This window comes from Bathycoccus prasinos (genome assembly GCF_002220235.1).
Source record: "Bathycoccus prasinos genomic : Chromosome_10".
Lineage (NCBI taxonomy): Eukaryota > Viridiplantae > Chlorophyta > Mamiellophyceae > Mamiellales > Bathycoccaceae > Bathycoccus > Bathycoccus prasinos.
In genome coordinates, this window is record NC_023999.1 from 372,336 (window position 1) to 399,039 (window position 26,704).

Consider the following 26,704-nt stretch of genomic DNA (forward strand, 5'->3'; position numbering starts at 1 on the left):
GTGGCGCTTTTTCCTTCTTGGACTTGTTGGTCGTGGGTCGTGTGCGTTTACGATGAATTGATGATACGCTCGATGATCATTGCTATCTCTATACTTCTACGTCTAAATACGCATTCTCTCTCATGATACTCCTTCTCACGCGTCGTTGTCGTTGTCCTCCTCGTCGTCGTCTTCGATGGTTTTTAGAATCTCGCCGACGGCGTCGCGGACCTCGCCTTTCTTTCCGATGCCGCAAACCGCCTTCGTTAAACGCTTAAACAGACGTTCTCTTTCCTCCTCGTCCTCGAAGCCTCCACCTAGGATATTTTCGTCCGGGTAATCCTCGTAAGGGTCGTACCCTTCGTCGCCTGGTTTCAGTTTCACCCCGGACGACGACATGATTTCTTGTCGTTGCATCTCCGCCTGCTTCCTCTCCAACTCTTTCAACAGTCTTTGCTTCTCTTCGATTTTTCTTCGCTTCTCTTCCTCGCGCGCGTCCAACTCTTGCTTCGATTTCGGCTCCTCCTCGTCCTCCTCTTCGTCCTCTCTCTTCAGAGAAACGTCGCTGATAACTCCCATCAGCACGTCCAACTCGCGCTTCGCTTGCATCTCCGCTTCTTTCGTTTTCTTCTTCTCCCTCGCTCTCGCTTCCGCTTGCGCTCGTCTCGCCTCGGGCGTCAGATGACTCGGCGCCTGGGCGACATTTCGAGCGATTTGCGTTTGAACTTTCGAGCTCACGTTCTTGTTCTTCAAGCCAAACGTTCGATCCACCGCGTCGCGGGCTTTCCGTTCTTTCCGTTCTCGCTCTTTTTCGCGCTTTTCTTTCTCCTCTTTCCGTTTCTTCTCCTCCGCGGTGAGCGCTTTTTGCTTCACTCCGGTCCCGATGATTTTCTTTTCTTTCGGCATTTTGTAATGTTTTATATGTAAAGTAGTATATCACGGACGATTCAGACGACGAGAAAGAGAGACAGGATAAACGCTCTCTCTCTCTCTCTCTCTTTTGAGGAGCAGTTTTAGGCGCTTTCGCAGAGGAGTACAAGCGGGGTAAAGAGCTTTATGGAGCTTTCAAAATGACGAGAAAACATTTTGAAATTTGTCTCTGCTTTTTTCCCGAAAAACGTTTGGGTATTTGCCTTTGATATGGATGATGTTTATGCGCGTTGTTTATCATCTAAGAAGTGGTACAGTTGTATCATATCATCGAGAAGAGTTTTAGCAACTTCCCGCTCCGTAACAGTTTCCTGAGCGGCGTAAACATCGGCTCTTGAATGTCCTCCGGACGTCGCCAAATCCACCCCTCGCATTTGTTCGGTTCCATCGTTTTCTCTTTCCCTTTCACGTCTTTCTCGTTGACGAAGAAAACGCGAAAGAGTGTTATCCAGTGATTGTTGTCGTCGATGATGGATTCGCAGGTGTGGAAAGAACACTTGTCGTCGCCGATTTCTGAGGCGTCGTCGAGGGAGTCGTGCACTTCCTCGTGCCAAACCTCGTTTAAATCTATCCCGGTTTCCTCGCGCAGTTCTCGTTTCGCGCACGACGAGGACGTTTCTTTCCACTCCAACGCGCCGCCGGGTAACGCCCACTGGCCGGAACCGTGAGACCCTTTTCGTTTCCCGACGAGTATTTCGCCAGTTTGTACGCAGAATAAGACGACGCCAACGCCCACGCGCGGGTAGGATTGTTTTTGCGACGACATATTCTCTGACGCAAACGTGTGTTCTTTGAATGTTTTTTATTCCCCAGGGGGGGGAGTTGAGTTATTTTTGACACATGTGACACATGCGAATTTATATCTCATTTATATCGCGAAACAAAGCGAACGCGAACCACTCGTCTCGTTCGTATACTCGAACCGTTCGTCGTTTTATGAAACTCTTTGGCGGAGAGTAGTAGTAGTAGTAGCGCTGCCGCCGGGAGACTGCAACTTCTTTTTGTTTCTCCTTTTCGAGAGAGAGAGAGAGAGAAAATGTTCAAAACGCCTTCTTTGTTGTTGACCAAAAATAAAGACGAGGAGGACGACGACGTAAAAGACTTCGAGGAAGAAGAAGAAGAAGAAAAGAAGAACAAGGCCATCGTCGATAAAGAAGAGCGAACGCGCTCGGCGAAAGCGAAACTCTCCTTATCGATCGTTTCCGTGATTCTTTTGTGGTTCGGGTCGTTATCGGTGTGCGAAACGGTCGCAAAATATTCGACGACTTTGACATCTTTGAAGGCGAGGACGGATGATATCTCGTCGTCTTTCGATCGAGTCGCGTTCGCGTGGGAGCGGTTGGCGAGAGAAGCGCACGAGCAGAAAGTACGACACGAGAGATGCGTGGAGAGAACTTACCGAGGGTGCGAGAAGACGTTGGCGCGTGAGATTGAGAGAGAAGAGGAGCGCGCGCGAACGGCGAGAAGAGAGAACGATGACGCGGTCGATCGGTTGGCGAACGCGACGGGGGAAGCCGAGAGAGAGATGGAAATGTTGGCGGCGACGTTGCGTTCGCAGAAGCTTTTTTATGCTAAGAATAAACTCGATGATGATAACACTATCGATGTGGATAAAGTGTACGTGGATGCGGTAAATGCGGTGTTGAACGCGAGGATGTGTGTTCCCTCCTCTCTTACCGAGGAAGGTAATTTTGGCGCGCACGACGACGCGACTTTAGGAAACGTCATAAACCGAAGACTTGGCATAAACGCAGAGGAGACTGAGCAGCTCGCGAGCGATTTAGAGAGTGCAAATGGAAGGTACGCAACCTCGGCAGAGTTATCGGTGAAGAACGTTTTGCATGTACTAGAAGAGAGACGAGAATACGACCAATCGTACATGGCGAATAAAACTGCAGACTTTTTGCAGACGACCCGATTTGTAATGCCGGAGCTCACCGCGGTTTCTATGGGTTCCATTGATGTCTATATGAATGCATCCTTTGCAAACATTTCCAATATGACTGATTCATTTGCCTCAAAAGCGTCTGCGTCGATGGAAGAGACCTCTCAACTTCTCTTGGAAACCGCGAGCGCAGCGAATGACATGTACCGAGAAGTCGCCGCGTCAACGAGAAGTAAAGTGGACGTTATCAAAGCTGTTTACGACGAGGAAATGGAAGAAATCGGGGAGTTTTTTAAGTGGTACGATTCCACGGTCCAACCTTTCCTAGAGGAGGCTAAACTTCTTTTGAATCCAGGGATAGATCTTGAATTGTTCGAAACGACGCCGTCGTTTGGATCCGTACAGTTGAACGACATCACATTTTCATCGACCGAGTTGCAAGGACTGAACGAACGAACAAAACAAATGATGGACAAAGCTCGAATGGACACGGAACTTCTCGTCTCAAACTTTACCGCGCAGTCGAGTAGCATGGTTTCGAAAACGTCCAAGGAACTCGCCGAACAAGTCAACGCGACGTTTATCTCGACAACCGGAAATCTCGCGGAGCGGTTCAAAAATGTTTCCGCGTTCGATGACTACAATCCTCCTTTATTGAGCGACGGAGGAAACAACAGCAAAGCGTTGGACGAGTACATACAATCGGAGTTACAGCTGAGTGAAACGAGAAAAAGCGCGTTTGATCGCGACACCGCGGCGCTTTCGAAACGGCTTGATGAGCAAAATCTTGCAACCAGCTCTTCAAAGGTCAATTTCACATCTGCATCCGAACGAATGACAAATACGTCAAGATTTGAAGAGCTCGTGTCATCTGCTGAACACGATAATACCGATTTAAATTTCAACATATTCGCGCCGCTCGGATTTAAAGCGCCAGGAGCGACGCTACGTAACGCGTTCCAAAATCTGAAGAGGGCGAAAGACGCCGTCGTACACGCAGACGTGGCGTACAGAGTTATTCGAACAGTACAAGTACTCGCGCAACACTGGCACTCGGACGCGTTTATTCTCGAGCCGATGCTCGTAGCGTCGTCCGCGCAAAAGAGAACGGTTACAGACTCTTCATGTCTCGTTGTAGAAGATGGTCGCCGTCGAGACTTCAGCGAGTACGGAAAAGCGGAGCGCTACAAAAGAGGAGACAACGACACGAAGAAAGTGAGCACTTTAGAAAGAGTGGCAGCATTTTTTGGTGACCCCGTGCACGCGGCAATCGTTAAGTTTGCCGTGGTATTCTTCGTCGCGACTATCGTTTGGTCAGCGTATTATCCAATGCTTCAATCGCACTCGCAAAAATGTTCCAGAAAGACATTCTCAGACGATATTCTCAATTCGAATGAGTCGGAAGATTTCCAATCCACGTCGTCTTTCCTTGCGAGGAATGCATACAATAGCGCTCGAGATTACATCCACGTGACGCCGAACGCGACTGGTGAATTTCAAAGGAAACAGTTGGTTTCCATGAAGGCAAGCGCGATACGGACACACGCCGCTACGGCGAGAAGCGAGTTCGAGGCGCTTTTGGCGGAAGCGGATGTCATCGAGACATCGTATAGATTGGTGAGCATGAAAGACAAAAAAGCGTTCGATACGTGTGCGCCTGAACATGCAATCTTGCGAGAGTTGGGTAAAAATACGACTTCTTCTTCTTCTTCTTCCGACTTTGCGTATTATCAAAACCAGGAGATTTTAGCGCGAAGCGCTCTCAACGAAACGCTCGAGTCGATCGAGACTTTCTTTGATGACACGAACAGTTCTTACTTCATAACCGACGAAAGCATATACATCGATTCAGCGCGTGTGCAAGCGCCGTGTCTCTCCAACACAAACGCCGCGCACTGTTTAGGAGTGAGAGAAACGCCTCTTCGCTTCCGTTCAAAACTCGCCGCGTGCGAAACCGAAACCTTTCTTCACCAAACTTTCTCGAACGTCTTCTTCTCTCTGTTTATATTCTTCAGCGTGAACGCGACGAGAAAACCATTTGTCAACGCGCTCGGGAAAATCTTCTGGCGAGCAAACTACGTCGCAAAACGAGACGCCTTGCGAGGCGTGTTTCGTTTGAACGCCAAGACGGCTACGTTTTCGAAAGAATACGATAGGTACGAACGCGACAACCAACAAATCCTACGCAAACAGATACGCGCGCACACGACTCAACAGGAACGAAAAGGGTACACGTTCGCCATCTTGTGCGTAATAGCGCAACTTCCATGGATAACTGTCCTCGCGCTCTCTCGTGAGATGGCATTTTGATGATCATTATCGTTAAAAATATTTGAAAATACAACACGTACGTAAGGAATTCGCGACTAGACGCGACTAAAATAACTATTTTTACATCGTCGCGGCCGGACTGTTTACGGTTAACAACTCGATATCTCCGATCAAACCGCACAATTCGTCCACGGAACTACTCCGCTCTCCTAACTCTTTAATGCTTTTCAGCCTCTGTTGTACGTCTTCGTCGTACAACAACTCGAGCCACCACACCTCGTCGTTTTCGTCGCCGAGTTCGCCCCACTGGTACCCCAAACTTTTGCACTTTTGTCCCGCGGCGACGAGTAAGCGAGCGACTTGCGTCAAACACGGTCGATCGACCTTCACATCCAACGAGAACAAATGTTCGATGGTTATTTTCGCTAATTTCTTATTCTCGTGTAAATGCGTTCGACGCAGAACTTCCTCGTCCGTAAACATGTTCGCCAGTAACGCAAACGCGTGCGTTTTCCGAGAACTCGACGCGTTCGCATCTTCCAACACGTTCGAACAGACGAAAATGCCATCGCATATCGACGGATTCGCGACTGATTGTGGCGAAATTTCCGAAAGTTCTCGCAGAAATTGCCCGGAATCTGTCGCGCTTTGTTCGTCCAGTTCGTTTATCTGAGCTGCGGTGGGTGCTTTCTTCGCGAACTGGAGCGCGTGGAAGGCGATGGATTCCTTCTTCGAATCGTCCAATTCAAACTTCATTTGAGTGTTTTTCAATCTTTTTCTCGCCACGTGCGTGGAGGACGTATCAACCGCGAAACGAACGTATATAATGTCCTCCGGAAAGACGAATAAGAACAACGCGCGTTTGGTGGTACTCTCTCTCTCTCTCCAAACTCCCTCTTTCCCTCCTCAACAGAGAGATGTTATGCTGTGCACCACTTTTGTATTTAATTAAACGGAAAGAACGAATTTTAAAAGTGGCAAATTCAAGAAAAAATTTTCAATTCCGTGCGTGTTGTTTTTTGCTCTGTTGTGAGTAGTATTAGTACATGTTTTTCTCTGTCGTTTTGTTTGTTGTCTCTCTCACCACTCTCTGCTGAATTGCGGCATTATGTTCCTTATTTAGTATTCCATTATATTCCTTATTATTCCGCGTCGTATTCTTCGTGCTCTTCGTCCGAACCCATGCGGTCGTCGTCGTGGTCGTCTCCGACGACCGAGGGGGCCATGACGAACGTAACCGGGACGTTGCACGTGGACGCGCCGCCGCCGCCGCGGAGCGAGTTTCTAACTCCGTCGTTTCGGTCCGCCGTGGTGGCGTTGGTGTCGCCAAACGCGTTGCTTTGGTGATGACCAAGTAACGCGCGGAGACGGAGCATGTGCGCGACTTTAAGAACGCCGGTTTCGCCGACGGAAATTTTTGTCGTCGCCTTGTACGCTTCGTCGGTTTCCACGCGATGGTGAGGTAGATGGAAGCCTCCGGGGCCTCCACCACCTTGCGTTTGCGTTTGACGGTATTGTCCGAACGTGTTATTCGTTCCTCCCGCGGTTGCGATAACGGCGCCGCTATGCGTTGGAACCATCGTTGATCGCTTCAAAAATTCTTGCTTGTACGTCCACTTTTGTTTTCTTTTGTTCGATGTCTGTCCCTCTCCTTCTCCTCCTCCTCCTCCTCCTCCTCCTCCTCCTCCTCCGTCTCCTCCTCGAGAAGACGCTTCGCGAAAGGAATACTCGACCAGAGAGGATAAATCGACGTCGACTTTGACGCTTCCAATGTCGCTCGATTCAGAAACGAACGCCAACGAATCTCTCGTCGCTATCAAAGACACGTTTGCGTTCGCCCACTCTAAATCTTCGATGATTTCCTTCCATCTCGTCGTCGGTAACACGAACGTCACGAGCGCTCTCCCGATCCTTAAAAACTCGTCGCGGTCTTCGTCGTCCTCGTTATTCATTTCATCTTCGTCTTCTCCAAACACGTTCGCCTCGGTCGCCACGTCCGCGTACGTCGTCTGCCGCAACGGCCTCAAACCTCTCTGATTCTCACTCCCACCTCCTCCTCCAATCACCGTCGTCTCTCTCACCGAGTTCGATTCCAACGCCACTCGCCCGTGCCTATCCGGGTACGAAAGCGATACCGTCTGGCCGCCGGCGCAATCCTCCCCGAGGAGAGCGTTGCCGTTCGACCTGTTCGCGAACATCTCCAATACGTCCACGAACGCGTCTAAAGACATCCCTATGTACTTTTTAATCTCTTCTTCCTCCGGCGGTTCGTTTCCGTTATTCGCGTGATTATTCCGCGCTGCTCGAGGACGACCGTCGCTTCTTTCCCCCGTCGACTCTCCTCCTCCTCCGCCACGACCCCTTCTCTGCTCTTCGTCGTCTCCGTCATCCGCCTCGTCGTCCTCGTTTTCCTCGTTTTCCTCATCTTCCTCCTCCTCATCTTCCTCCTCCTCCTGATTCCTACCGCGCCCGAACCCAACTCGAAACCTCTCGAACGTCCCTCTCCGAAAAATCGCCGTCGCTTTTAAGCTCTTCGATTGGTCTAAAGTGATAAACCCGATCCCTCGATTCGAGATCCACGCTTTCACTTTTTGCCCGCCACGTTTCGTCGGCGTCAACTGGATTCCAGAGAGGACTTGCGAAAACGTTTTCGCGTGCGCGATCGTGCACACCAAATCTCTCCGTTTTCGTACGTTTCGATGCGCGCCGTTGTTGTTGTTCTCATCGATTCTATTTTCGACGTCGCTCCTCCGTCGTCGTCTGTGTTGTTCGACCATTTCTGCGCTAAAAATCTGATGAGATTTTTGAAAATTTTTGTCGCTCGCGTGTCGCGAGCAAAAAACAACTTTTTTGTTCCTCTTCTGTGCACTCGCAAAAGTGAACACAGTTAATGATATATCTGTATTATCTTCAATTTTATGTGCTCTGTGTGATGTGAAGCAGATGTTTGTTCTCTCTGAGATGTTCTTCAAAAGTACCTGGTACTAGGAAAGTCTGTGTTTTAGTGTTTTAGAAGAAAAATTGAGCAAAAAAACAACTGTTCCTCTTCTGTGCACTCGCAAAAGTGAACACACGGGTGATATTCTATCTGTATTTCTTCTTCAATTTTATGTGCTCTGCGTGATGAGAAGCAGATGTTTGTTGTCTGATGAGATGTTCTTCAAAAGTGTTTGGAAAGTATTTGCAGAACTGAGTGTCTTAGACATTTTTAAACTCTTTAGGGGAATACACGCGTTATGAGCGAGCAGAAATCAGATGCATTTTACCTACTTGTCGACAGAAGTCTGTCGACCCATTTTTTAGAAAAACGAATCATACTTTTAAGAGGGTGAGAAACACAAAGAGTGTAAAAAGCGTCGTCGTCTTTATAAAGTCGTCAAAAGAACGAGAACTTTGCGAGGAGGAGGAGGACGAGGACGACGATGGTTGTCTTTCGCTCTTGGCTGCTCTGCGTTTGCATCACCCTCCAGTACTTGTGCTTCCTCTTTTTTCTCCCCTCGTTCTCGTTCGGGAGGAAACCTCGGAGTCCTCGTTTCCCGAAAGAAGAAACGAATAGGAACGACAGTCGTGTGATTCAAACGCGATTTTTGATGCAACTGTGCGCGTGTTTGCTTGGATTTCTCCTCGTTTTGTGGTGGTTGAGAGAGACGATGTCTTTTGAGGAGGTGTTCGTGATGGTGTGCACGGGTGGGGAAACGAAGAAGAACTTTCTCATCAGCTCGTCGAAAATGTTTGGTATTCTTGGTGTCGCGATGGATGTGACGACGGACCTCTTCTTTGGTCTCGCGGTGACGGGTTTAGTGTATCTCGGACCGGTGGTGTGCGCGGTCTTTCGATCATCCGCGATGATGCATCAGCGGTCAGGTGATGATGATTACGATGAGAACGAGGATGAGAACAACGAGCACAACCTTAAAATTATCGACGGTATGTTTCGATTCTTATTCGGACACCACCGCGAAAACGCGGAACGATACGGCCGGCTCGTTCCGATTCGAGATGTACTCCTCGCGCCGTTCTTCGAGGAGTTCGTCTTCCGCGGCTTGTTGCTCACCGTCCTCCTCGGTACCGGCTTTGATGAGGGAACTAGGACGACGAGCGGCAGCGCCGCCGTCTCGACGAGGAGCGCGGTGTACGTCAGTCCGCTTTTCTTCGGTTTCGCGCACATCAACCACTATTTCGCGCTGAAAAAAGTCTACGGCTCTGCGAAAGCCTCGCGATTCGTTTTGTTCCAGTGCATCTACACGACTGCGTTCGGCGCGCTCGCTGGTACCATATTCTGGCGGTGCAAAGCCGGCCTCGCCGGCGCGTGGAGTTTACACGCGTCCATGAACGCGTTCGGCGTGCCTGATTTTCGACCGTTTCGTCGAAAAACCAATGCGTTTGAGCCGCCGCATTTTAGAAGAGGAAGGAGGAATAATAGCGATGATTATAATAGCGGGGGCGTTAAAGGAAAACATTTCAACGCGAAGATCATCAACTGGTTGGAGAGAATCTGTTACGTTCTCGGCCCTCTGGTCGCGCGCGAATTCGTTCGGAGTAGGATTGTAGTTTAGAGAGAGAGAGAGAGAGAGAGAGCGCTCGCTCGAGCGTAGCATATATATACACACACATAAACTGCGCGGTATAAACAAACGCACTCTCATCAGAGAGTCCGTTCTGCCTTGGAAACAGAGAATGTGTAATCATCCTGGCCTATAATAAAAACTCTCGCTTTTCAAGAAGACGTTACTCCTTTTCTCAAAAGTCTTATTTTTCCTCAATTTTCCGCACTTTTTTCCTCCATTCTTGGTGTACATTTAGTAGCAGTAAACGCGCGTTAACGCACCGTCGCATTCCTCCTTTTCATCCTTTCAAGAGCGCGAAATTCGAGAGCACGTGTTGTTTACGCTCTCGTTTGCGTCTCGTCGCGGGGCAGAGAAAACGAACTACAAAATGGTCTCCCCTGAACCGACAAAACGTGACGACGAAACCGGCGACGGTTCACCAATTCGTCAGCGGAATTCCAAAAACGACGACTTTTCCTCTCCCTCTTTGTCTTCGTCCTCGTCCCCGCGAGGAACGTCGTCCAGAGACGAGGACGACGATTCAGACGACGACGACGACGACGATCGCGAAGGCGAGGACGAGTATAAAAAAGGCGGGTACCACCGCGTTTCCATCGGGGATTGCTTTCACGAGAATCGATACCGAATCGAGCGGAAATTAGGCTGGGGGCACTTTAGCACGGTGTGGATAGTGAACGATTTAAAACGGACGACGAAAGAAGAAGAAAAAGAAAAAGAGATTAAGTTTGAAGAGGAGAATAATAAACACACGTACGCGTTGAAGATACAAAAGTCGGCGTCGCATTACTTGGAAGCGGCGAGGGACGAGATTGAGATATTGAAGCAGATTGCGAGCGGACAAAGGAAAGAAAACGAGGACGATGACGCTACGAGGAAGAATGAATACAGCGAGAACGCGAAACACGTGGTACAGTTGGTGGATTCGTTCGAGCACATAGGTGAGAACGGGACGCACGTGTGCATGGTGTTTGAACGTCTGGGCGATAATTTGTTGACGCTGATTAAACGGTACGATTATTTAGGTATTCCAATTCCAGGCGTGAGGAGAATCGCGATTGGTATTTTGAAAGGGTTGGATTATTTGCATCGCGAGAGGGAAATCATACACACGGATTTGAAGCCAGAGAATGTCCTTTTAACGAAGTTTTTACCGCCGAAGATGTCGAAGAGAAGTCGGTCTTCGTCGAGCGTCGCGGCGGTTGGCCAGGCGACGCCGCCGGGGACGACGCCGACGAAGATGGAGCAGATGACGAAGGATTTAGGAAACATGAACATGCCAAATAACAGCGGCGCGAGTAACAAAGATGAAGACGATATCGCGAGAGGAGAACAAGAGCAGAAAAAGTCTGTGGGAGGTGGAAAACCACCGCGTTTCACTCTCTCTCCAGAAGAACTGGATAACTTAGATGTGAAAATCGTGGATTTAGGTAACGCCTGTTGGACGTACAAGCAATTCACCTCGGACATTCAGACGCGACAATACCGATCGCCGGAGGTTATTTTGGGCACTAAATACGGTGCCGCGTGCGATATATGGTCGTTAGCGTGCGTCATTTTTGAACTCGTCACCGGTGACGTCTTGTTTGACCCTCGAAGTGGAGAAACGCACGAACGCGACGACGATCATTTAGCGCTCATGATGGAACTCGCCGGGAAGAAGATGCCGAAGAAAATCGCTCTCGGTGGAAAACGGTCGAAAGATTTCTTTAACCGCTCGTGCGAATTGAGGAACATTAAAAACTTGAAGTTTTGGACGTTAGACCGCGTTTTAGTGGAAAAGTATCGATTAAACGAGGACGAGGCGATGGAACTGACGGCGTTTTTGAAGCCGATGTTGGATTTCGACCCGAAAAACCGCGCTACCGCAGAGGAGTTGCTGAAACATCCGTGGTTGAGCACGTACTAGATATAGAGCATATATACCACCAACAGATAATAATAATCACAATAGTAAGTGAGCATCATCCGTCGTTGCGCGGCGGGTATATGCGTACACTTTAAGTCTCTCTGTAGAAAACAAGATATAAATAAAAAGCGAGAAATTGTAACAAAAATATATTAAAAAGAAGCACATCATCTTCGTTTAAAATCATGTACCTTTCGACTGATGCACACTTACTTCTCCCCTTTCGGCGCGGGTGGACTCGGTAAATTCACCGTTCTCAACAACCACAACGATATACTCATCCCCAACCAGTGCGCCAACATCGCGTTGCTCGCCGCTTGAACCAAGAAAATATCCAACGCCAACACCGGATTGGCATTTTGCGCGAATGGCCCAGTCGCCGCGATCGTCAACGTCTTCGCGAATAACAACCCCGTCGTCGCTTGTAAACCAACAATCGTGGCGCCTAACCCAACCAAATTCACCGTCAACCCAGTCGTCAACGCTTTCACCACCTCCGCTCTCGGCGGCACCAATTCGAGATCCGCGATGGACGCCTTCAACCGGTCGCCCAATCGAACTAACCCGAGCGACCAAAACGTGGTAAAAAACCCAGCCATGATCCCGAACAAGATAAAATACAACCCCGCGTCCGTGGCTTTCGTGAACCCTTTAAACAAAAACGAAAACACCACCACCACCGCGGCGACGGTGAAGAGAATCAACTGCCCCCAAAACCCCCATCGGCCTAACGTTTTGCACGCCGCTGCCGTTCGAGACACTTTACGCGCGATCGATTCCGCGTTATCCACCGACGCTTTCGTCGTCACAAATAAAGCTCTGCTTCTTCTCTGTCTCGTCGTCGTCAAATGCGCATCTGATTCACCGCCAAATAAACCGCCGCTTTTGTTGGACGCCTTCACAGTTCTCGGGGAAAAGACGCATTTGGACGCAACAATTTTTGAATCAATTCTCCCTCCCCCTCGTTTACCTCCTCCTCCTCGTGAAAGAAACGACGACGATTGCGCGACCGCCCTCCTTTGCCTCAAACACAACGGAGAAGTTCGCGGTTGTTGTCCCGTTTGGGAGAAGAGCCCCTGCATCGGCGAAGGCGTCAGTAAATGCATGCGATACGGAGAGACACACGAAAGATACGAGAGTTTTTTTGTGCAGTTGTACGAATAAAAAAAAGAGACAAAAAACGCTCAAATCTCTCGCTTAGCGTTCGGTCAAACACAAACACACATGCGACATTCACAAACGATCTCATCTCTCTCTCTCTCTCTTTTTTTCCTTCCGTCCGCGCAAACGGCGAAGAGAGAAGAAGGAGAGCGAAGGAAGAAGAAGAAATATCGAGAAAGAAAAGGTGCCTCGATGACGAAGAAGAACAGGGGCTTCGACCCGTTGCGTTTGGGTGGTGCGAACGGTAAGAAAGAGGCTTCTTTGTTGCAAACGAGGCGACGACCGTTTTTGCGATTCGAGGTTGGAGAACGTTTGGAGTTTTCTTGTTTCGTCGGTGGCAACTTCGAGGAGGAGCATCAAATCACCGGGCGAGTCGTTGGCGTGCACGTGAAATGTAACAACGTGAATTGCGAGGTCGTGCATCCGTATAAGGCGGAAGTTGACGAGGAGTTTCGCGCTTTGCTCGGGTATAAATTTTATCTCATCCGTGACGACACGAACGAAAGCTGTCGCTTGGAAAACACGGGGTGCTACAAAAGCAAGAGGAGACCAAAGTTGAGATTTGAGGTTGGCCAACGGGTGCAAGCGAGAGTGGTTTCGTTTTCAGATCCAACGAGTAATATGTGGGAGACTGGAACGATAGTGGAACACTGGACTCGACCCCCGGGTTTTGATATCTCGGATGGGTGCGCTTTGCCGTACAAGATTCGCATTCACGACGTGTCAAAAAATGACGTGCGAGACGGTGCCGATTTTGTTTGCGCCGATTTCGACGCAGACAGTTGCGTGAGAGAAGAAGTAAGGGCAACAATTGGACCACCGACGACGTTGGCGACGTTATTGTTGGAGATACCAGATCTTTTCGAGAATGAAATAATTTGGCGGTTAACCACCGGCGATTTGAAGCGATTTGCGTTGAGCTCGAAGAAGTGTTACGAGAGAGTGAAACGATCGTTTAATACGTACGAGTTTGAGGATTTGACTCTGGAGAAGCTTCAAGAAGGACCGAGTCCACTTATGGATTTGTTTGAGAAAGAGGAGAACAAAGATTTGCTCGCGAAAGTCGTGTCATTCCTGAATCCGACAGACGTGAAATTCGCGTGTTTGGCGACGAAAACAATGTTGACAGGTTTGAAAGGAACCGGATGGCAAGTGTCCTCGCATCGAAACGGCACGTTCCCAGACTCTCGAGTGATGACCCCTGATCACGGTGTCTGGTTCATTCACGAGTTTTCTTCAGTAACTACCCTGAAAAAGTTCTTCGAAAGATTCTTCGATCCTGAAATTTACGCAAACACGGGTCGTATCTTCGACAGCGTTTGGGTAGGTTTATGTGTCATTGGGAGGATGGAACTCGTCGACTGGTGGAGGAACGAAAAAATTTGTGCCGAGAATAACTGGAACTGGCACCCAGTGGCTCCAATAATTGCCAGACAGGAAGGACACGAAGAGTTTGCGAAAGCGTTGATCGACCGCGGATGTAGTGATGGTCCGATACCCGAACGATTTCGCTGTTGTATGAACTGTCCTCGCGCGGCATATCATTTGACCGCCACCGATGATAGTGATGAAGAGGAGGAAAGTGAAGAGGAGGAGTGATAATTACGTGCCATCAAAGCTGTGCAATTGGAAAGAGAGAGAGAGAGAGAGAGAGAGACGCACACAAAAGTAGAGTTGTAAAATATAAAAGCATATACATCCATCCTACGTTACGCCGTCCCGACCCTTGAAAACGCGGCATATTCGTGCAACCAACTTGGCGATTCGTAATTGAGTTGCGCAGAGTTCATCGACTGCTGTGATTTATCCTCGGTAGAACCAAAACCCATACTCGCGCCGTTCGCGAAATCAATCCCGGAAAGCGCCGATTTTGCGGCCGCTTCAGTCACGGCCAACTTTTCTCTTAACAACGCATTTTCAGCTAGCAGTTTATCGCGTTGCGCGGATACGCTCGCGTTAGTGCGTCTCGCGAAATCGGCGGCAGCGTATGCAACGTCTCGGTCAGCTTCGCGCGATTTGATCTCATCAAGTTGCTTCTGTGCAAGGAGTTTCGTCGGTTGTAAAGCCGTTTCCGCGTCTTCGGCTTTCGCTCGAAACGAGTCGCGGTCGTCTTCCACGGTTTTTAACTTTCGCTTCAGAATATCTTCCCTCTTTTCCGAGTCTTCTAACTTTGCAGATACGTCGTCAAACTTTCGATTCGTTTGGTCCAATTGCGTTTGTAACAGACGCGAAAGCGCTCTCGCCTTTGTGCATTCCTCTTCCGTAGATGTAAACTTCTCGATAACGCGATTGAGTTCCGCAGCTTCCGCTTCCAACGCTTTCGTTTTACCTTGTAACTCTTGCTCGAACCCATTCGCTAAAGATTCCGCGTTTTGCGCAGAGGTTCGCAAACGCGAACACTCGGCTTCCAACTCCGCCGATAACTTTCGGTAGTCTTTACACCGCTCTTCGATGACATTTGCCTTCTCCTCGGCATCTTTCGCTCTCGCTTGCATTTCGGCGTGCAATTGACGCAACATCTCGAGTTCGTCGCGTCGCTTATCGTCTTCATGCCGTGCCGCGGACATGCGCGAAAGCCAAATCGATTCGGCTTCAGATGATTTCATCGCTCGTTCTTCCGCCTCCACGGTACGTTTGCGTTCTTGTTCCAGATTTAATTTCAACTCGCCAATGATGGCGGCGTAATAGTCGTTGTCGTTTGATGCGTTTACTACGGGCGGGGAAGGTATCGTGACCGATATGTCCGCGAGCGGCGTTCTCTTTTTTCGTTGTGTATTTTGTTGTTGTTGTTGTTGTTGTTGTTGTCTTTGTTCGTCGGAGTGAAACGCCATCTGAGGCGTGTGAAAATTCAAATTTTGTGGCGTCGGCGGCATGTCATCCTCGTTGTCTTCGTTAAACTGAAACGGTAACGGTGAAGCGTTCGGCGTCGATGTCGTCGCTATACGCACAGAATTATTACGCCCACCCAACTTGTTTTCTAAACGTTCTGTTTCAACTTTTTGAGCCGTCATCATCGGCGGCGGCGGCGGCGGCACGTTTACCGCCACCTTGCCTCGCGTTTCCAACTCTAATATCTTTTTCGACCTCTGTTTCTCGTGATTTTGTTGTTGGATGTGTACTATTTTCTTCACCGACGGTGGCGGTGGCGGTAAAATGGCTGTCGCCGCAGCCATGTTGGCGATTTGTGTTCCTCCAAACGGCGTCGACCCGTTGATGATACACGCGCTTCGGAAATATTTCTGAAAGACGTAGTTCCCGCTATTACTACCACCACTACTCTCGCCTTCATCCGCATCGTCCACGAGCATCGCGTGCAACAATCTCGTCGCTGGATTCTTGCGCCAACGTCTCGCCAACACGTCACTTTGCTGTTGTTGCTGCTGTTGCGACTTTGCGTCCATTCCTCCGTACTCTCTCAACGCGCTCGCGACGGCTGAAATTCTCGACACCGACGCCTGTCTTTTCAGCACCTCCTCGCTCGTCGACGTGGCAAACACCGACGCTTTCGGCGCGACTGGTGGTAACGCAATCAACCGTAACTTTCCAACCGGTCTATTCTCGCCAACTTTTAAATAAAAACAAAAACCAACCGCCCGGTCGTCGCCTCTCGGCAAATACTTCACGATATCCCTCGCGTCTTCCTTATTCACCAGTTCCGTCCGCTCCAACTTCGCGCCCTTCCGCTCATCTTCCGAAGAACTCGCCCCTAACCCTCCCACCGTTCGCATCGCAACCACGTCCACCAACGTCGCCTTCTCCTTCATCCCGATTGCCGCGCACGTCGCTTTCAACGTAAACGCGCTCTTCGGCACCCGGCTTAACTCTTTCTCGAACACGATTTCGCTCGCCCACGATATCGCGCGCGCGAACTGTTTTAAAGTCATCTCAAAATCGTCTCCAGATATCACGATCGTCGCGTCTTCGGAGACGAGCAAGGCGTGAGAAATCATCGCGCGGACGTGCGTTTTCATCATCGCGCCGAGTGCGACGTCTTCTTCGATGTTTTCTTCTGCACCATTTTTCTCGATTTCAAAAAAGCTCGACCGTTTCACCCCTCTCGCGTTCAAAACGCGTTCGATTTCATCATCGATCAAGTCTTCTTCTCCTCCGCGTTTAGAGAACGCGTTGGTCGTATTCGTACTCGTGGTCGTGTGCACGTTCGTAAACGTCAAGAGTGCGGCTACTTTTGGTGGCGCAGCGCTCGTCAAAGCGCCGTCGTTCTCGTCAAAGGTCATCCTGATGTTCGGGGAAACGTATCTAAAAATGCGCGGAGGAAAACACTTTAAAAGAAGCGCTCGCGGAGGACGATGAATGCGATGCCCTTAACGCGGCGTATTAATTAAATATATACGCACACGACCGAGAGGGAAAGAGAGAGAAGGATAAAGGAGAGGAAACGCTTTCTCTCTTTCTTTCTGCAAAGAACTTTAACGCGAGAAATTTGTGCCGTCTAACGGCCTCATTTTGGTTCCTAAAACACTTGCTATTCTCTAGTACGTTCGCCGTCCTGTCCGAGATCACGAAGGACGACGACGAAACAAAGCTTCGTTCCACGCTCTCACGTCCACGCTCTCGCCGATAAACCCTCCTCCGCCACCTCCTCCTCTTTTCGTCTCCTTTTCCTCCCCCTCCTCCTTTTCGCCCGCTTTCCTTCTTCGTCGTCTTCGTCGGAGTACGTTCGAGGAGGAGGCGCGAGACGCCGCTCCGCGGTACGTGAACAACCGCCCGTCGTCCAACGAAAGCACTTTCACGCGGCTTAAACATTCGATTACAATCACGTACATACACACCGCTAAACTCATCCACAGAGGGATCGCTTTGGCGTAATGTTTCGAGAACAGTATAAACCGGACGAGCGTATCGTCACCGTATTCGGATTTGGTCTTTGTCAACTGTCGTTCCTTTTGCACTTCTGGATTCGGAGAAAAGAGAAGAAACAGGTGGAAGAGGAAGAGGACGGTGGACAAAACGATGCCGGCGAAGCCGTACGCTTCCTGTTTTTGACGAGAGAGTCAGAGAGAGAGCGTCAGAGAGTTAGAGAGAGAGAGTCACACGCATCACACGAATGGTATCTGAACGCGCAGTGGGTTACGAAACGAAACGAAGAACAACGATGAGAGTACCGCAGGGGTCACCGGATGCGCCGACGAGTAAAACGGCTCGACGGTTCCTTTGAACACGAGTTCGTCTTCCTCTCGTCCCTTCTTCTTTGTCGTATTCTTCGCGCGTTTCATCATCGCATCAAAGTAGAGTTTTCCCCTACATGTTAAGAGTGAAGCCATTTCTCTCCACTGTAAAGCGCACGTTACACGCGCGCATATATTATACATAAACTCTGCGTAATAATACTAAGACACTCGAGAGAGCACAGAACATGATCCCATTTGTATCGTCCTCGTTTTTGCTCGTCGGTGCGGTCGCGCTTCTCCGCGCTAAGAAGACATTAAAGAAGACGAGAAAAGTCTTCAGAGTGTACATGGATGGCTGTTTCGACTTGATGCATTTCGGCCACGCGAACGCGCTGCGACAGGCGAGAGCGATTGCCTCTTTCGCATCAACAGGAGGAAAAGAAGGAGGATATGTGGAGGGAGCAGAAGAAGTCGAATTAATCGTCGGTCTGGTCTCGGACGAGGAGATTTTGCGGTGCAAAGGCCCACCGGTGTTACCGGAGCAGGAAAGGGTGAAGTGCGTGCGAGCGGTGAAGTGGGTGGACGATATAATCGCGAACGTGCCGTACGAGTTGACCAGGGAGTTTGTGGAGGAGTTATTTTCGGAGAAGTATGGGATCGATTGCATCGTGCACGGGGACGACCCGTGTTATTTGCCGGACGGGACGGACGCGTACGCGATACCGAAAGCGTTGGGGAAATATCGCGAGATCAAGAGGACGGAAGGGGTGTCGACGACGGATTTGGTGGCCAGGTTGTTGGAGTACGCGGATGCGAGCGAGAACACGACGAGTAAAAGCGCGGGTGATGAGAGCAGTGGAGGTAAAAGGAGCGAGAAAAACGAGAGACACGAGGCGAGATTTTGTACGACGGCGTCGAGGATAGCGCAGTTCGCGGCGAAAGTTTCGTACAGTAAAACGTCCAAGATGCACGAGGAGACCGAGAAAAGGAAGACAGATAAGAAGCAAAGGAAGAACGAGAAAAACGAAGAAACGACGTGTTGTTACGTCGTCGGTGCGTTCGACGTGTTCAACGCCGGTCACGTGGAACTCCTGGAAGAGTGCTCGTTCGTAGCGGATAAAGTCGTCTGCGCGGTTATCGCGGACGAGTATTTAACGCGCGACAAAACGAACCAACCGCCGCCGATGCTCAACCAATCCGAACGCGCCATGTCTGCCATCGCGTGCAGACACTGCGACGATGTCGTCGTTGGCGCGCCGGCACGACTTACCGATGACATTTGTAAAACATTCAACGTGACCGCGGTCGTCTTTGAAGACGACGACGCCGTCACCGAGCGCGATCGAAACGTCTGCGAAAAGAACGGCGTCCAAATCCTCTCGGTGAAAGAAAGAGTCTTCTCGAGGAAGAAACTCACCATCGCGAAAAGAGTGCAAGCAAACAGAGCGCTGTTCGAAGAGAGACAAAAACGGAAAATGGCGAGCGAGAAGGCGTACTACGAGCAAAAAGCCTTCGTCGCGGAAGATTAAATAAATGTAAGTATGAGCATTGTCATCATCGCAGTAATAGTAGTAGTAGTAGGAGGAGGAGGAGGAGGAGTGTTGGTATTTAAACTGTTTTATAATAACGATGAGATGAAAAGAAGTCCTCTCGCATATCGTCGTCGTTTGCTTTTTTATCTCTCCCATCACGGTATCTGTCTGTTGTACGACACGTCCGATCCCAGCGCAACTTTCTCGCTTTTCTCCGCCTCCACTTCCGCCAAAACCGGCGACAAGTAGTGGTCGAACGGCGTTTGTTTCTCCATCGTCTCTTTATCCAAGTAAATATGTTTCATGCTTAAATCCATGGCTCGTTTTAACCGTTGCGTTCGCATCTCTCGTTCCTCTTTCGGCAGGCGATCTAACGCCTCTTGGACGTCTAAATTTTGCGTCTCGTCGAGCAAATCGTCGTAGCGTAAACCGTACTTGGAGAGTTCGTACCCGACGGTTCGTCGGTAGTAATTGGACATGGCGGAGAGTGGACCGGCGAAGACTTTTAACAAAAAGGAGGACATCTTCTTCGTCTCTCTTTGTTCTCTGCTAAACCTCTCTAATCTCTCTCTCTCTGTCTCTCTCTTTACGTGTTTTGGGGCAAAAGAAACGAAGGAAACCAGGGCCAGACGCAAGGTAGGGTTTAATACCCTAAATAAAAATGTTGTGTCGACGAGCACAGGAAGAGAGAAAAAAGGAACAAAAAAAACTTAATTAATTCTTTCGTCTCTGTTGTGTTGTTCTTGGTGTCGTCGAGGGAGAAGCGCGAAAGAGAGAGGTGGAGAGTCAAGAGCGAGAGAGAGAGAGAAGAGAGAGAGATGTTTTGTTCCGCTTCTTCTTCTTTGTCTTCTTCTTTGTCTTCATCCTCTTCTTCGGTGATTTTGTTTTCGTTGGGAAAAAATCACGACGGGAGGACGAATCCGACGCACATTCACGAGAGAACGCGAGAGGAGAAGAAGATTTCCTCCTCCTCTTGGAAGAAACGGAGGAGGAGGAAAAAGAGGAACACGAATGCGAAAAACAACGTGATAGTTGACGACGATGTGAACGTGGAATTGCAAGACGGGGTGATTGGAGCGAGAGACGCGCGATTGTACGCGCAAACAAAGAGAATGGAAGATTTGGAAACGACATTGGTTAAGAAAAACGTCGAAGAAGACAAAGAAGAGAACAAAGAGGGAAAGAGCAGAGATTTTTTACACGAGTCTCTCGGGATTACCTATCGCTTGGTCGAGAAAGGAAAACAACAAGATTTGGAGTGCGATTTAGACGCTCTGAACGATATATTCGTCTCGGTGAATTTCAGTCGACGACCGAACGATAAGCTGTACTTGGCGTTGGAGAAGAGTTATCTGTGTTGCTTCGCGGAGGTGGACGTGGAATACGAGACGCGAGCTTTGGATGTAAACAATAACTCGGTGGAGTCGACTAGCGTGGAAACGAGGAGAGAGGTTATTGGTTTCGCGAGAATGACCAGCGACGCCGCGTTTGTGGGGACGGTTTGGGATTTAGTTGTCGCACCGCCGTACCAAGGGAAAGGGATTGGGACCGCTATCGTCGAGAGGATGATTGCAAAGGCGAAAGAAACCGCTCCCGGGATGGTTGTGAATCTCTGCGCGGTCGCCGAGGCTGAAAATATGTACAAAAGAATTGGGTTTCGGAAAAACGAAGAGGAAGTCATCGCCATGCAATTTAATCCAGCGTTGCAGGCGATGAATCGGTTTCAGTCGGTTAACTTTAGCATTCAATAAAAGTAGCATTTGTAAAATATAAGAAACGCGATTTAAATAAAATAATATACATCTCCCCGCAAAACTCTCTCTTTATTCCGAGGGCCCTTCGTTCGCCTTCTCCGCTTCGCTCTGGTAAAAGACCAGCGCGAGCGCGGCAGCCAGCGCAGAACTGACCGCAAACTCACCTCTCGCCAGTTCAAAAATCACGACGATCCCTAACAACAGCTTTAGCAAAAAAAACGTCGCGCCTCGTTGCGTCTCCGCCAACGTCTTCTTCATCTTCTCGTCCGTGTTCATCGCTTCCTCGTCCGCTAACTTCCTCGTCAACGGATTCACCTGTTTCTCTTTCTTCCTATCCACGTCGATGGCGTTCACCCCTTTCTCTCTCCTCGACGCTCGGCTCGTCCCTCTCGCCAACTCCTCCGCCATCTGTCTCAACTCTTCCTTCAGCGCTTCGTTTCTCTTCTTCGCGATCTCGCTCTCCTCGGCCATTTTCTTCAACTCCGCGTCTAAATCGCTCGCGATTAATCCAAACTCCAGCGAGTTCTTATCTTGCATCAAATTCATCTCCCGATCGAGCTCTTCTTTCTTCTTCGTTGCCATCTCGTTTAATTTTTCTCGACCTTCTTCGAGTTTTTTCTCCGCTTCGTCTATTTTCGCTCTCAAGCGCAACTCTCTCTTGAGGACGTCCTCGATGTCCTCGGAGTTTTCTTTCGCCGCCGCGGAGGAGAAAATCGCGTCGATATCACCGATGGAGAGTTTGTTAATCTCTTCCTCGTACTCTGAGTCCTCTCTTTTGTTCTCGTTCTCGTTATTCATCGCGTCCGTTCTTCGTCCTCGTTTTTTAAGCCGTCGTTTTCCTCGTTCGATTTTTCCCAACGATGATGATGTTGTTGCAGAATAATAGGAGGAAAAAGAAGAAGAAGAGAAAAACGAGGACGAGAAGGACGACGACGCTCGTTTCGAGGAACGCGCTCTCGTTGCGGCGAACGACGACAAAAACGACAGAGACGACATCGAGAGAGAGAGAGAGAGAGAGAGAAGAGTGCAGAGAAAATTCCTCTCTGAGAATTTCAATTACAGATGTTTAGGGTTTAAGTTTTAAGCGCCTGTTTTTGTGCGTATCTTTTTCTCGTATATATTCGTTACATTTGAAAGCCTGCGAGGCTCGTCGCCGGTTTTAAGACAGAGAAAGAGAGAGTTTAGAGAGAAAGTAAGAGAGAGAAAGGAGAGACGTTTTGGGAGAGAGAGCTTTTTGTGCGCGTGTTTTAGACAACACACATTATCCCGGGAAAAGAGGAGTTTTAATCAATCGTTTTGGATTGGATACAGAGACCAGTCAGCATGACGAGAAGTATACTGCAGAGCGCGTTGACGTCTGGGTGCGTCATGGCGTGCGGGGACGTGTTGTGTCAAATCATCAATCCATCGAGCGGTGGTGTGAATGCCGCCGAAGAGGCCTCTACTTCTTCATCATCTTCGAGCGATAATGGTACCAATACTACTACCGGGAAAAGAGAGGAAAACCACAAAAACACAAAATATTATAACATGCAGGCGATGATAAAGGAATTAGATTACGAGCGAACTTTACGATTCTTTACGGTTGGTTTGACGTTGCACGGTCCGATGTTTCACTACGCGTTGCCGTGGCTTCACCGAGTGCAGTTTTGTAGAGTCAAGCGATTATTTGGGAATTGGCAGAACCACGCGTTGCCGAAAGTGGCGCTCGGACACGTGACGTTATTCCCTGCTTACACGGCTATGTTTCTGGGATATTTGGGCGTGTTAGAAGGACTTAATTTCAGAGAGAACATGGAAAGGATGGAATCGAGGCTGCCGGATTTGTTGATTTACGGCTCGGCGATTTGGCCGGTGGCGAACGTCGTGAACTTTGCGTACGTGCCGCTACACAGAAGATTATTGTATTTGAACATGATTGGCGTCGGTTGGAATGCATTCTTAAGTTTTCAAACGTGTAACGGAGCAGACGAGCAAGAAGGAGCAAACGATGGGAGCAATAAAGGTGGCAGCAATAATAACAAGTCGAGTAAAATTAGAAGTAGGTACCTCTCCGATTCCAAGTCGTTCGCCGCGAAAGCGGCGGTGAACTCTTCTCGAAACTAGAGAGAGAACGAGAAGAAAATAGGACGCAACAACGTGCACTAGATAGTCAATAATATTATTAGCTCCGTGCGAACCGCTGTATGATACCGTAGAATATGATACATACCTATTACTTTATGTCATAAAAAACTATTACGTGTACGTCGTCAAATACCCGAACTTTTCTAAGTTTTGGTACAAATCCACCTCTCTTTGGAACGGGTGCACCTTCTCCCTTCCTTTCTGCGGTCGCTCCCAGTCGTAATAATGCGGCCTCGAAAACTTCCCGAAATAATTCTTGCTCTGAAACCCAAACATTTCTACTTTCTCGCACATTTTCAACGCCAAAACGACCCCTACTAAACCGCTCGAAGGTTTCTCCCCGTGCTTACCGATCCATGCCCAAGCGTGGCACAGCATCTCCGGATCCAACACGAAACTTCTGTTTCGAATATCTTCCGGTTTTTGCTCGAGCTTTTTCACCCACGTTTTCACGTCGCTTCCTCTCGCCGTCGTCAGTCTCAATTCGCCTTCCGTACCTTCTGGACCTTTATAATCGACCGCGTTGAGCAAACGCACCGTGGTCTTTTGACCGACAAACTGCTCGTACCCTTGCGTGACCGCCGCGTTGAACCGTATCACCGCTTCGTTCTTATCGATATCAAAACCAAACTGCGTCTCGAGCAAGGAACCCGAGTTACCAACCACCGCGCACGATTTATACCTTTTCTTCTTCCTTTTTTGCACGCTACTACTACTACTGCTACTCGTACTACTCCTACTACTACCGAGCGCATCGCCGCCGTCATCACTCTCCTCCCAGGAAGACGACGACGACTTCGTCTCCGTTCCTCCGTCATCCGCGACGACGTCCTCGTTCGCGTCTTCCAAATCCAACCCCTCCGTAAACCAATCCTCGTTCCCTAACGCGTTCAACAACCCCACTCCGCTTTGCTTTTTCATCTCTCGATACTCGTGCATCTTCACCACGTGCGACCCTCCACAGGTGAACTCTAAACTCGATCGCAATCTTCGTTTCGACAGCGATATCGGCACTTGTTCGAGTAACAACGAAGAGATTTGGTCGAGAAATTTCCCTTCTTCCGGAGACACAGATGTTGTCTTATTACTATTCGTATCGCTTCTTTGTCTTGTTCTCGTCGTCTGAGTCGTCTTAAAAGAAGAGAAAGGGAAGGAGAGGTTGGAGACGAGTAAAACCAACGTCCACAGGAGGAGAAACCGGACGATTTTCGCTTCCCATTTGGACGAGAAGGAGGAGTCTTTCGCCGCTGCTTTTGTCGATCCCCGAAGAACCCCGCGATGATGATTACGATGATCATCTTCAGCATCACGGCGATGTCTCGAAGATGATGATGATGATGAATATCGAGCAGTGTTCGTCGTCGTCGGTAACATCTTCTTCCTCCTCTCTCTGCAAACTCTCCTCTGCCTTTTCTCTCTACTTTTTGTGAAGATTTCCCCAAAGTTTGTTGGCGGTTTGAACGCGCCGCCGGGCACGCGAGAGAGAAAGACAGAGAGAGAGAGAGAGAGGAGGAAGAAAGGAGAGTATTGCATACGTGGATGCTGCGCTCCTCTTTTGCCTCCTTTCCCTTTTCCTCCTCCTCCTTTCGTAATAATCATCCTCGATGGAAATTCCCTCGTTATCCTCTCGGGAACAGGACGAACACCCCTAACGGTTTATCATCTTCATCATCATCATCGAATGAAATACGCATCGATTCCCCCGGATGGTCAGCTGGGTACGGTACCGGTGGGAAAATCTGGCTCTCGTCCAAAGTTTTAGCCGAGTATCTTCTCAAACAAGAAGAGGAAGAGGAGGAGGAAGAGGCGTTTTACAACACCAATACGAGGAACGTTTTAGAACTCGGATGTGGGACGGGATACGCAGGCATTTTCGCGGCAAAGTATTACGAGGCGAAAGAAACGAAAACGAGCAGTTTAACGCTGACGGATGGCGGCACGGAGGCTCTTTTACGTTTGTGCGAGGAGAACGCGCGGCAAAATGGCATCGACGATGTTTTATCGTGTAAATACGAATGGGGGAGAGGGACGATGTGTTCGTCGTTGCGAGAGCGCGTGAAGAGGTTTCCGCCGGATCTCATTCTGGGTTCGGATTGCACGTACGAGAGAAAAGCGCACGAAGATTTGTGCGAGAGCATCGCAGAGTTACTTGAATTAGTAGCCAGAGGAAGAGAACGCGGTAAGAATGAGGAGGCGAAACGAAGAGGCAACGAGCGCGCGAAAGACTCTTCTTCCTCCTCTCCTCTTCCTCCTCCTCGCGTCCTTCTCGCGCACCAACATCGAACGTTTGCCTCGCTTTTAAACGGTCGCGGGTTTGGTCCATCTATCGGTCTGGACCCGAATTACGTGCATTTTCTGGAAACGTGCGAAAGGAAAGGTTTAGTCTGCGAGGAAGTGCACACCGAAAAGCTCGCCTGGCACGGGTTGCGAAACGTTTCCATCGTCTCCATCATAAAATCTCCATAAAACCGACGCTTTGAGAAAAAGAAAAACATGAGACGAGACTCACTCGTTTTGCCGTTGTTGAAGCGTCTTCTCTTTCAGAATAGTTTTAGTAGTAGTGGTGGTAGTACTCGTGGTGCGTTGCCTCCATCGTCCATCGTTTTTACGCGTCGACGAGGACAACAAAAACGATTCCTCGTCCAAACGGCGGCTGATGATGGGAAAGAAAATGTCATCGAAACAGAGCTAAAATCCACCTGCGATGCACGCATCAGAGGGGGTTCGTCGTCTCCTCACTCAAAAGGAAAAGCAATAAACTGGATCGTTTTGGGCATGCCGGGTGTTGGCAAAGGCACGTACGCGAAAATTCTCTCCAAAACTATGGACATCGAGCACGTTTCCGCGGGGGATTTAGTGCGAGAGGAAATCGGGAGGAAAACGGATTTAGGGAAAAAAATGCAAAACATCGTCAACTCGGGCCAACTGTTACCGGACGAAATGGTGGTCGATGCGGTGATTAAGAAGATAACGATGCCAAAAACGAAAGCGAGCGAACGCGGGTTTTTACTGGATGGGTTTCCGAGAACTATAGCGCAAGCGGAGAGATTATCGGAAACGGTTCCAGTGGACGTCGTTTTGAACTTTACGCTGGAGGAGGCGATTTTGGTCGAGAAGGCGTGCGCGAGGAGGAAATGCGGGGAGTGCGGGAAAGGGTATAACGTGGCCGATATCGATTACACGACGAAAGATGGGGTGAGGATAATCATGCCGCCGTTGTCGCCGCCGGAAAAATGCGTGGGGAAGATGACCATGAGAGACGACGATAAGGAGGAGACGGTGCGAGCCCGATTGGAAGCGTTCAAGAGGCAAAGTTTGCCGGTAGAGGACTGGTATAGAAAGAAAGGAATGTTGAGCGAGTTTGAGATTTTAGGGGGGATACCAGAGACGACGCCAAGATTGATGCGGTTCTGTTTAGAGGAGATGAAGAAGAGTAGTGCGTAGTAGATTTAGATTTAGATA

The 26,704-nt window shown here is 49.3% G+C and overlaps 18 protein-coding genes across 18 annotated transcripts; 9 read left to right on the forward strand and 9 right to left on the reverse strand.

Annotated features, from left to right (window-relative positions):
* Nucleotides 1–135: 135 nt before the first annotated feature.
* Nucleotides 136–885, reverse strand: Bathy10g02030 (unknown protein; the record flags this gene model as incomplete). The annotated part of the gene is made up of 1 exon (XM_007510579.1): nucleotides 136–885. One exon carries the CDS (start codon nucleotides 883–885, stop codon nucleotides 136–138), a length of 750 nt encoding a protein of 249 aa, XP_007510641.1.
* A 286-nt stretch (nucleotides 886–1,171) lies between these two features.
* Bathy10g02040 (predicted protein) lies at nucleotides 1,172–1,675 on the reverse strand (the record flags this gene model as incomplete). The annotated part of the gene is made up of 1 exon (XM_007510779.1): nucleotides 1,172–1,675. One exon carries the CDS (start codon nucleotides 1,673–1,675, stop codon nucleotides 1,172–1,174), a length of 504 nt encoding a protein of 167 aa, XP_007510841.1.
* Nucleotides 1,676–1,945: 270 nt separating this feature from the next.
* Nucleotides 1,946–5,104, forward strand: Bathy10g02050 (unknown protein; the record flags this gene model as incomplete). Its single annotated transcript, XM_007510499.1, has 1 exon — nucleotides 1,946–5,104. One exon carries the CDS (start codon nucleotides 1,946–1,948, stop codon nucleotides 5,102–5,104), a length of 3,159 nt encoding a protein of 1,052 aa, XP_007510561.1.
* An 81-nt stretch (nucleotides 5,105–5,185) lies between these two features.
* On the reverse strand, nucleotides 5,186–5,821 carry Bathy10g02060 (unknown protein; the record flags this gene model as incomplete). Its single annotated transcript, XM_007510758.1, has 1 exon — nucleotides 5,186–5,821. The coding sequence occupies one exon, from the start codon at nucleotides 5,819–5,821 to the stop codon at nucleotides 5,186–5,188; it is 636 nt and encodes a 211-aa protein (XP_007510820.1).
* Nucleotides 5,822–6,207: 386 nt separating this feature from the next.
* On the reverse strand, nucleotides 6,208–7,842 carry Bathy10g02070 (unknown protein; the record flags this gene model as incomplete). Its single annotated transcript, XM_007510644.1, has 1 exon — nucleotides 6,208–7,842. One exon carries the CDS (start codon nucleotides 7,840–7,842, stop codon nucleotides 6,208–6,210), a length of 1,635 nt encoding a protein of 544 aa, XP_007510706.1.
* A 645-nt stretch (nucleotides 7,843–8,487) lies between these two features.
* On the forward strand, nucleotides 8,488–9,621 carry Bathy10g02080 (unknown protein; the record flags this gene model as incomplete). The annotated part of the gene is made up of 1 exon (XM_007510476.1): nucleotides 8,488–9,621. One exon carries the CDS (start codon nucleotides 8,488–8,490, stop codon nucleotides 9,619–9,621), a length of 1,134 nt encoding a protein of 377 aa, XP_007510538.1.
* Nucleotides 9,622–10,000: 379 nt separating this feature from the next.
* Bathy10g02090 (predicted protein) lies at nucleotides 10,001–11,539 on the forward strand (the record flags this gene model as incomplete). Its single annotated transcript, XM_007510552.1, has 1 exon — nucleotides 10,001–11,539. One exon carries the CDS (start codon nucleotides 10,001–10,003, stop codon nucleotides 11,537–11,539), a length of 1,539 nt encoding a protein of 512 aa, XP_007510614.1.
* Nucleotides 11,540–12,067: 528 nt separating this feature from the next.
* On the forward strand, nucleotides 12,068–12,703 carry Bathy10g02100 (unknown protein; the record flags this gene model as incomplete). The annotated part of the gene is made up of 1 exon (XM_007510409.1): nucleotides 12,068–12,703. The coding sequence occupies one exon, from the start codon at nucleotides 12,068–12,070 to the stop codon at nucleotides 12,701–12,703; it is 636 nt and encodes a 211-aa protein (XP_007510471.1).
* A 189-nt stretch (nucleotides 12,704–12,892) lies between these two features.
* Bathy10g02110 (unknown protein) lies at nucleotides 12,893–14,299 on the forward strand (the record flags this gene model as incomplete). The annotated part of the gene is made up of 1 exon (XM_007510566.1): nucleotides 12,893–14,299. The coding sequence occupies one exon, from the start codon at nucleotides 12,893–12,895 to the stop codon at nucleotides 14,297–14,299; it is 1,407 nt and encodes a 468-aa protein (XP_007510628.1).
* A 110-nt stretch (nucleotides 14,300–14,409) lies between these two features.
* On the reverse strand, nucleotides 14,410–16,935 carry Bathy10g02120 (hypothetical protein; the record flags this gene model as incomplete). Its single annotated transcript, XM_007510487.1, has 1 exon — nucleotides 14,410–16,935. One exon carries the CDS (start codon nucleotides 16,933–16,935, stop codon nucleotides 14,410–14,412), a length of 2,526 nt encoding a protein of 841 aa, XP_007510549.1.
* Nucleotides 16,936–17,757: 822 nt separating this feature from the next.
* On the reverse strand, nucleotides 17,758–17,982 carry Bathy10g02130 (unknown protein; the record flags this gene model as incomplete). The annotated part of the gene is made up of 1 exon (XM_007510411.1): nucleotides 17,758–17,982. One exon carries the CDS (start codon nucleotides 17,980–17,982, stop codon nucleotides 17,758–17,760), a length of 225 nt encoding a protein of 74 aa, XP_007510473.1.
* A 92-nt stretch (nucleotides 17,983–18,074) lies between these two features.
* Bathy10g02140 (predicted protein) lies at nucleotides 18,075–19,358 on the forward strand (the record flags this gene model as incomplete). Its single annotated transcript, XM_007510431.1, has 1 exon — nucleotides 18,075–19,358. One exon carries the CDS (start codon nucleotides 18,075–18,077, stop codon nucleotides 19,356–19,358), a length of 1,284 nt encoding a protein of 427 aa, XP_007510493.1.
* Nucleotides 19,359–19,516: 158 nt separating this feature from the next.
* On the reverse strand, nucleotides 19,517–19,885 carry Bathy10g02150 (predicted protein; the record flags this gene model as incomplete). The annotated part of the gene is made up of 1 exon (XM_007510383.1): nucleotides 19,517–19,885. The coding sequence occupies one exon, from the start codon at nucleotides 19,883–19,885 to the stop codon at nucleotides 19,517–19,519; it is 369 nt and encodes a 122-aa protein (XP_007510445.1).
* A 294-nt stretch (nucleotides 19,886–20,179) lies between these two features.
* Nucleotides 20,180–21,112, forward strand: Bathy10g02160 (GCN5-related N-acetyltransferase; the record flags this gene model as incomplete). Its single annotated transcript, XM_007510705.1, has 1 exon — nucleotides 20,180–21,112. One exon carries the CDS (start codon nucleotides 20,180–20,182, stop codon nucleotides 21,110–21,112), a length of 933 nt encoding a protein of 310 aa, XP_007510767.1.
* Nucleotides 21,113–21,184: 72 nt separating this feature from the next.
* Bathy10g02170 (hypothetical protein) lies at nucleotides 21,185–21,913 on the reverse strand (the record flags this gene model as incomplete). Its single annotated transcript, XM_007510562.1, has 1 exon — nucleotides 21,185–21,913. The coding sequence occupies one exon, from the start codon at nucleotides 21,911–21,913 to the stop codon at nucleotides 21,185–21,187; it is 729 nt and encodes a 242-aa protein (XP_007510624.1).
* A 525-nt stretch (nucleotides 21,914–22,438) lies between these two features.
* Nucleotides 22,439–23,221, forward strand: Bathy10g02180 (predicted protein; the record flags this gene model as incomplete). Its single annotated transcript, XM_007510512.1, has 1 exon — nucleotides 22,439–23,221. One exon carries the CDS (start codon nucleotides 22,439–22,441, stop codon nucleotides 23,219–23,221), a length of 783 nt encoding a protein of 260 aa, XP_007510574.1.
* A 132-nt stretch (nucleotides 23,222–23,353) lies between these two features.
* On the reverse strand, nucleotides 23,354–24,841 carry Bathy10g02190 (predicted protein; the record flags this gene model as incomplete). The annotated part of the gene is made up of 1 exon (XM_007510478.1): nucleotides 23,354–24,841. The coding sequence occupies one exon, from the start codon at nucleotides 24,839–24,841 to the stop codon at nucleotides 23,354–23,356; it is 1,488 nt and encodes a 495-aa protein (XP_007510540.1).
* Nucleotides 24,842–25,735: 894 nt separating this feature from the next.
* Bathy10g02200 (adenylate kinase) lies at nucleotides 25,736–26,686 on the forward strand (the record flags this gene model as incomplete). Its single annotated transcript, XM_007510696.1, has 1 exon — nucleotides 25,736–26,686. One exon carries the CDS (start codon nucleotides 25,736–25,738, stop codon nucleotides 26,684–26,686), a length of 951 nt encoding a protein of 316 aa, XP_007510758.1.
* Nucleotides 26,687–26,704: the final 18 nt, after the last annotated feature.